This window comes from Salmo salar, chromosome ssa08, assembly GCF_905237065.1.
Source record: "Salmo salar chromosome ssa08, Ssal_v3.1, whole genome shotgun sequence".
Classification (NCBI taxonomy): Eukaryota; Metazoa; Chordata; class Actinopteri; order Salmoniformes; family Salmonidae; genus Salmo; species Salmo salar.
The window spans coordinates 6422975-6431636 of NC_059449.1; the positions used below are offsets into that span (position 1 = coordinate 6422975).

General features: G+C 42.4%; 1 protein-coding gene across 9 annotated transcripts in view; it reads left to right on the top strand.

Annotated features, from left to right (window-relative positions):
* The window catches only part of LOC106609914 (sorbin and SH3 domain-containing protein 2), a 93038-nt gene extending 91359 nt beyond the window's left edge, over positions 1–1679 (top strand). For all 9 annotated transcript variants that reach the window (XM_045722670.1, XM_045722674.1, XM_045722675.1 and 6 more), the window contains one exon: positions 1049–1679. In XM_045722670.1, coding sequence (XP_045578626.1) covers positions 1049–1110 — 62 coding nt within the window. In that variant the 3' untranslated portion in view covers positions 1111–1679. The remainder of the gene's footprint in view (positions 1–1048) is intronic.
* The last annotated feature ends 6983 nt before the right edge of the window (positions 1680–8662 follow it).

The window sequence follows — 8662 nt, forward strand, 5'->3', positions numbered from 1 at the left end:
CACTTGCCAAAAGCGATAATGTGTTTCAGCCTGGGGCTGTCTCGATATCATTCAGCTTTTTCCCGGGCTCTGAGAGCCTATGGGAGCCGTAGGAAGTGTCACGTTACAGCAAAGATCCTCAGTCTTCAATAAAAAGAGCCAAGATGAACAACAACTTGTCAGACAGGCCACTCCCTGTTCAGAATCGTCTCAGGTTTTTGCCTGCCATATGAGTTCTGTTATACTCACAGACACCATTCAAACAGTTTTAGAAACTTTAGGGTGTTTTCTATCCAAAGCCAATAATTATATGCATATTCTAGTTACTGGGCCGGAGTAGTAACCAGATTAAATCGGGTACGTTTTTTTATCCGGCCGTGTCAATACTGCCCCCTACCCCCAACAGGTTAAGGGATAGGGGAAGTGCCTAGGGAGTAGGAGTTGTTTCAGAACAGGGCCTTCCTCTCCCACTCTGAAATGTCCACTTAATCCATTTTGACCACTCAGCCGGATACCAAACGGTGATATTACCACTACAGACTGGTTGCACTGAGAATTCATTTGACCCCTCACTTCTAGGTCCTTGTATTTCCTTCCTCAAAGTCCAGCCATGTTGCAATGGGATTTTGGGGGGGCCTCTGTGAAATCTTGCCAATTAGCTCAACGAGATCTTTAATTTCCTGAGTTGGATGTTGATTACATTGCAGTCTGGTAGGAATGCTGCTAACTAGACAGACAGCTTCTGAAACATAAACTTTGGTTTGAATGTACAGTCTTGGGTTTATTTTAATGGTGCAGAGAATCATTTGTGTTTTTTGCAATATTTGAATACACTATTTAATACAGCAATTCATTGGATAGTTCCCTCTGCATAGAAGAACCACTGAAATTCTAGAATCAATCACTTCTAGTGGGCTACAGTATGTAAACGGACACTTTTCATTGTTGATTATTATTAGCCTTTATTAAACACATTCTCTTTTACAATTACAACCTATAATGTTTTAATGTCACCGTGGATGTCTACATAGTGGAAAATTGGCATCTCTGTTTTTGTGTTTTTGCAAAGGGACTTCCCGACGGAGCAAGCAGTTTGGAACCTTCCCAGGAAACTACGTCAAGAAACTATAATGATGAATCCGGTCCACCTCCGCACCCTCCTTACGTGGACCCTTCCATCTCTAGCACAACCCATATTGGACACAACCAACCCGGAGTAAAGTTGCCCACAGACACTGATTTGGGTCAGTTTTGCACTTTCCCCACCATTGGTTAAGGTTAAGATTGGGGGAGGTGGAGCTGACCCTAGGATGACCCCACTACGTCCGGTCATCCAAGAAGCCTTGCCCAAGCATGTGCGACAACGTCACAACAAATATTTAGTTTTAGCTCTAACTAGCCAACTCTAAAGGAGACTATTCCACTAATTAAACAATTATTTTCTAAATGATCGAGAAGAGGTAGAAGAAGATCCATACTTTTGAATTCCTGTCACCTCAGATACTGAAGGAAGGGTAGCCAAACAAGATGGCCACCTTTTAAGTGTTGACATCTGCTTTTATTTGATTTATTAGATATATTTTAACCCAGTAATGTAATAACTTGCATTGGTAAGTTGATTGTGTAACATTCAGAAAGATCAAATATGGTAAAGATAGAGTTAAAGATGCCAAGTAAACTGCCACTCAGGATTGCCTTGACGTCATCATGTCAGCCATCTTGGTTTTGGACATGTTTCTTTTCCCTTTTTCCTCAGTGTTAAATCAAAACAGAGACCCCCCTAACTGTGTTATCTGTAATAGGGGGGCAGGTTGGTATTTTCAGAGCAGTATATTGTCATAGGACATTGCAACACATTTCAATGTTTAATCATTTCGCAAATGCTCTTATCCACAGCAACTTTCAATAAGTAACATGAAACAACCACAGCGTTATTAGTAAAAAATCTTCTTCATAAATGTCATACACCAACACAGAAACAATCACATTTTACATTTACATTTTAGTCATTTAGCAGACGCTCTTATCCAGAGCGACTTACAGTAGTGAATGCATACATTTCATACAATTTCATACATTTATTTATTATTTGAATTTTTTTTCTGTGCTGGCCCCCTGTGGGAATCGAACCCACAACCCTGGCGTTGCAAACACCATGCTCTACCAACTGAGCTACAGGGAAGGCTCACCTATTTCCCTAGTGAAAATGATGATGCTGTCTAATGCATGATACCCAAAAGTGTTGCTGGAAACCACGGGATAGGGTAAGAAATGTTTGGAGGCAAATGCATTGATATTGAAAGCATATAAATATTTTTATTTATTTTATTTCACCTTTATTTAACCAGGTAGGCAAGTTGAGAACAAGTTCTCATTTACAACTGCGACCTGGCCAAGATAAAGCAAAGCAGTTTGACACATACAACAACACAGAGTTACACATGGAGTAAAACAAACATACAGTCAATAATACAGTAGAAAAATAAGTCTATATACAATGTGAGCAAATGAGGTGAGATAAGGGAGGTAAAGGCAAAAAAAGGCCATGGTGGCAAAGTACATACAATATAGCAAGTAAAACACTGGAATGGTAGATTTGCAGTGGAAGAAAGTGCAAAGTAGAAATAGAAATAATGGGGTGCAAAGGAGCAAAATAAATAAATACAGTAGGGGAAGACGTAGTTGTTTGGGCTAAATTATAGATGGGCTATGTACAGGTGCAGTAATCTGTGAGCTGCTCTGACAGCTGGTGCTTAAAGCTAGTGAGGGAGATAAGTGTTTCCAGTTTTAGAGATTTTTGTAGTTCGTTCCAGTCATTGGCAGCAGAGAACTGGAAGGAGAGGGGGCCGAAGGAGGAATTGGCTTTGGGGGTGACCAGTGAGATATACCTGCTGGAGCGCGTGCTACAGGTGGGTGCTGCTATGGTGACCAGCGAGCTGAGATGAGGGGTGACCTTACCTAGCAGGGTCTTGTAGATGACCTGGAGCCAGTGGGTTTGGCGACGAGTATGAAGCGAGGGCCAGCCAACGAGAGCGTACAGGTCGCAGTGGTGGGTAGTATATGGGGCTTTAGAGACAAAACAGATGGCACTGTGATAGACTGCATCCAATTTATTGAGTAGGGTATTGGAGGCTATTTTGTAAATGACATTGCCGAAGTTGAGGATCGGTAGGATGGTCAGTTTTACGAGGCAGCATGAGTGAAGGATGCTTTGTTGCGAAATAGGAAGCCAATTCTAGATTTAACTTTGGATTGGAGATGTTTTATGTGAGTCTGGAAGGAGAGTTTACAGTCTAACCAGACACCTAGGTATTTGTGGTTGTCCACATATTCTAAGTCAGAACCGTCCAGAGTAGTGATGCTGGACGGGCGGGCAGGTGCAGGCAGCGATCGGTTGAAGAGCATGCATTTAGTTTTACTTGTATTTAAGTGCAGTTGGAGGCCACGGAAGGAGAGTTGTATGGCATTGAAGCTCATCTGGAGGGTTGTTAACAGTGTCCAAAGAAGGGCCAGAAGTATACAGAATGGTGTCATCTGCGTAGAGGTGGATCAGAGACTCACCAGCAGCAAGAGCGACATCATTGATGTATACAGAGAAGAGAGTCGGCCCAAGAATTGAACCCTGTGGCACCCCCATAGAGACTGCCAGAGGTCCGGACAACAGGCCCTCCGATTTGACACACTGAACACTATCAGAGAAGTAGTTGGTGAACCAGTCGAGGCAATCATTTGAGAAACCAAGACTATTGAGTCTGCCGATGAGGATGTGGTGATTGACAGAGTTGAAAGCCTTGGCCAGGTCAATGAATACGGCTGCACAGTCTTGTTTCTTATCGATGGCGGTGAAGATATCGTTTAGGACCTTGAGCGTGGCTGAGGTGCACCCATGACCAGCTCTGAAACCAGATTGCATAGCGGAGAAGGTGCAGTGGGATTCGAAATGGTCGGTAATCTGTTTGTTGACTTGGCTTTCGAAGACCTTAGAAAGACAGGGTAGGATAGATCTAGGTCTATAGCAGTTTGGGTCAAGAGTGTCCCCCCCTTTGAAGAGGGGGATGACCGCAGCTGCTTTCCAATCTTTGGGAATCTCAGACGACACGAAGGAGAGGTTGAACAGGCTAGTAATAGGGGTTGCAACAATTTCGGCAGATCATTTTAGAAAGAAAGGGTCCAGATTGTCTAGCCCAGCTGATTTGTAGGGGTCCAGATTTTGCAGTTCTTTCAGAAAATCAGCTGACTGGATTTGGGAGAAGGAGAAATGGGGAAGGCTTGGGCGAGTTGCTGTGGGGGGTGCAGTGCTGTTGACCGGGGTATGGGTAGCCAGGTGGAAAGCATGGCCAGCCGTAGAAAAATGCTTATTGAAATTCTCAATTAAAGTGGATTTATCGGTGGTGACAGAGTTTCCTATCCTCAGTGCAGTGGGCAGCTGGGAGGAGGTGCTCTTATTCTCCATGGACTTTACAGTGTCCCAGAACTTTTTTGAGTTTGTGTTGCAGGAAGCAAATTTCTGCTTGAAAAAGCTGGCCTTGGCTTTTCTAACTGCCTGTGTATATTGGTTTCTAACTTCCATGAAATGTTACATATCACGGGGGCTGTTCGATGCTAATGCAGAACACCACAGGATGTTTTTGTGTTGGTTAAGGGCAGTCAGGTCTGGAGAGAACCAAGGGCTATATCTGTTCCTGGTTCCAAATTTCTTGAATGGGGCATGCTTATTTAAGATGGTGAGGAAGGCATTTAAAAAAAATAACAACCAGGCATCCTCTACTGACGGGATGAGGTCAATATCCTTCCAGGATACCCGGCCCAGGTCGATTAGAAAGGCCTGCTCGCTGAAGTGTTTCAGGGAGCGTTTGACAGTAATGAGTGGAGGTTGTTTGACCGCTGACCCATTACGGATGCAGGCAATGAGGCAGTGATCGCTGAGATCTTGGTTGAAAACAGCAGAGGTGTATTTAGAGGGCAAGTTGGTTAGGATGATATCTATGAGGGTGCCTGTGTTTATGGCTATGGGGTGGTACCTGGTAGGTTCATTGATAGTTTGTGTGAGATTGAGGGCATCAAGCTTAGATTGTAGGATGGCTGGGGTGTTAAGCATGTCCCAGTTTAGGTCACCTAGCAGCACGAGCTCTGAAGATAGATGGGGGGGCAATCAGTTCACATATGGTGTCCAGAGCACAGCTGGGGGCAGAGGGTGGTCTATAGCAGGCGGCAACAGTGAGCGACTTGTTTTTAGAGAGGTGGATTTTTAAAAGTAGAAGTTCAAATTGTTTGGGTACAGACCTGGATAGTAGGACAGAACTCTGCAGGCTATCTCTGCAGTAGATTGCAACACCGCCCCCTTTGGCCGTTCTATCTTGTCTGAAAATGTTGTAGTTAGGGATGGAGATTTCAGAGTTTTTGGTGGTCTTCCTAAGCCAGGATTCAGACATGGCTAGGACATCCGGGTTGGCAGAGTGTGCTAAGCAGTGAATAAAACAAACTTAGGGAGGTGGCTTCTAATGTTAACATGCATGAAACCAAGGCTATTACGTTTACAGAAGTCATCAAAAGAGAGCGCCTGGGGAGTAGGAGTGGAGCTAGTCACTGCAGGGCCTGGATTCACCTCTACATCGCCAGAGGAACAGAGGAGAAGTAGGATAAGGGTACGGCTAAAAGCTATGAGAATTGGTCGTCTAGGATGTCCGGAACAGAGAGTGAAAGGAGCAGGTTGAATTTTGTCTCTAGAAACATCATTGAAACCAGGTGATGTCATCGCATGTGTGGGTGGTGGAACTGAAAGGTTGGATAAGGTATAATGAGCAGGGCTAGAGGCTCTACAGTGAAATAAGCCAATAGACACTAACCAGAACAGCAATGGACAAGGCATATTGACATTAAGGAGAGGCATGCTTAGCCGAGGGATCATAAGGGTCCAGTGAGTAGTGAGGTTGGTTGGGGTCACGGCGATTCAGACCGCTAGCCGGGCCATGGGTAGCAAGCTGGCAGAAGATGGTCTGTTTTTAGCCACCTCGTGCGTTATATTTCTATTTGCAGAGCCTTCTATTTGCACCGGAAGGCTCTGGATATCTGCCCTCTATGGGCCTACAGTCAATTCCAGTTTTTCATTATAGTGTTTGCGAACTCCTATATGGGCGAGTTATTTCAAATGTGGAAGTGGCAATCGTTGATATTTTATTTTTAGCCCTTCTTTTTGAACAATTACAGTACATTTTGTACTTTAGATGGAAAGTAATATTTATAGATTTGGGATTTTATTGATGGTGGACTTGGCGTTTTATCCTTTTTCTCACTTGAAATGTATGAGTACACTACGGATTTTACAAGTGAGAGCTAGATTGGATTGTCGATAGGGCTTTAGGAGTTTGATACCTTTGGAAAAACATATGCAAAAGCAACCCGTTTTCCCACTTTTCTTTTATGTAAAGATATTTATAATGGGAAAAGTATTGAATATTGATAGGACGTCATTTATATGTCTCCGTCCATAAATATAACTCTGGATAGAGCAATATAAGTTTCTCAGCTTACTTTGTGTACTTTCTTCTAGTTGAAGTGGCCTAAGGTAAAGTGTGCTTTTGGTTCATTTCAACCACAGCAAATCCCCTTGTCATGTTTAAGATAACGAGACAATAGCCTAAATTTGTTCCCAATCAAGTCTGACATTTACTTTTGTCAATATACAACAAACATTCAGGTCTCAGCAATAACACAACCCTCCATTTTGAAACGTTGTTATTTTATTCTATGATGAGGTTTTCTTTTTAAGATCGCTGTTGAATACTGTATTAGGAATTACATAGCTAATGTTGCCGCCACATTCATTGCCTTTGTCCAAATGGGATGTTTTACTTCACTCTAAATTAATATAATCAGATAAGCGGCGTAATTGAATTGAATTATACAGTTATCTTCCTGGAGTTGTTATTTTCTCTATAGATAATTCTGACGGCGACCTTTTTACTGTCCGGGATGAATGAAGCGATTAGTGTCAATGCAATAGCTTGTAAAAATGTATTTGAATAACATTTGTTAGGCATACTTTTTGTGTTCAATGAATGTGATTTTAAGAATTTATTTTGCCTTTTTTTTGTGTTTATATGAGTATCTATTCACATAGGAAGGACACTGACCGCAGAACAATTGTTTAAGCACCTTAATATGTAATTACTTTATTTTTGGTTTCTGTCTTTGGTTGGTTTTGTTCTCACCATCCCCTTTTCATTCACCCTTCCCTGGGTCGTGTTCATTAGGGACCAAACAGAAGAAAACTGACTACCTGGACATGTCCAATAAGAACTGCAAATGTTCGTGTTCTGTTGCAAACGTTTCCCGTTGCTATCCCTAATGAACACGACCCTGGCATGTGAGAGCACTGCGTGTCTGTTGGTGCTGTTTTTTGTACATCTTTTGTATGGAGCTGTAAATCGATGACATGATCCACTGCTTTATAAACTCTTATTTTCTCACCCACCATCCGTTTGGGTTGCCTTTTCTCTTCTCACTTTTTCACACCACCTTTTCCTACATCCACACCAATTGCCCCATAGAGTATGCAAAAAACCCATAAAGAAAACATTTATAGTGGGTTACACTACTTTAAGGTGCTCTTTATGAAGGGTACCTTGGTGTAAAGTGGTACCTTGTAGTGTTTCCAGGGATAACTGCTCTGGAGACCTAAATGGAGTATAAGGGAATGTACTTTACCCATAATTGAATAAGGATAGAATGTAATGTTTTAAATATTTCTAGTCTGCCTTTGCTACCACTTTCGGGGACTGTAAAGGTTTTGGACTGAAGACGTGGTCTTTTGGAGGATCCCCGGCTCACATTGGAGTTGTGTATATTGAATCAGAAAGGGGGGCTACAAGTGCAGATTAGGTTTGTCCAAATGTGAACTCAAGTGGATGCATTGCAATGACATTCTTATTACAAGTCTTTCTACAAGTCTTTCTGCTTTCATTTACAATTTTTGGGTACTATATTCCTAATAAATTCTGCCTGATCATTTCTGTATTTTTCTCTCTTTGGAAAGTCTGATAACAGGCGGACTCCTTTTCTCACTGGTGTGACAACATGGTTATACAGTAGTTAAGTTCTGGTGTGGTCCACGTAGGAATGACTGTATGCAATTAAGCTGTATTTATCCAAAAAACATTTGCCCCAGGATACTTCAGCTGGTGACTATCAGGGAGGATAAAGACAAAGGAGCCCTCTGTTGCTGGGTAAATCTGATAGATTTATTGATGGGACAAACAAACAAAAGGCATATGTTTCGGCATAAATCGTCTCCATCGGAGCCTTTTGTTTAAGCTGGGCTGTAGCGTGTTTGGATATAAAAAATGTCTATTGGTAAACTGTGTGTATATTCCAGGAAAGGTTCAAGTTCACGCTGCCCCAATATGTTTTGGACTGTATTGTTGGACCAAGACAATTTCAAGTATTATATGTGAAGTAGGTACGTATTTGGAGACGTGTGTGTGTGTGTACACTCCTTCTACAGACACACACCATCCCAGACATCCTTTGTTTGTGTAGGAGTCAGCTCCTTCCTAAAACCTGCCCCCATGGCAACTGTACAAACAAACCCGGCCTGATACGTCTTGAGGGAGGTATGTTAGCCATTTCAGGAGATCGACACCGAAGGGAGAATGAACAACTTTAATGTCATCATAAATGAGCT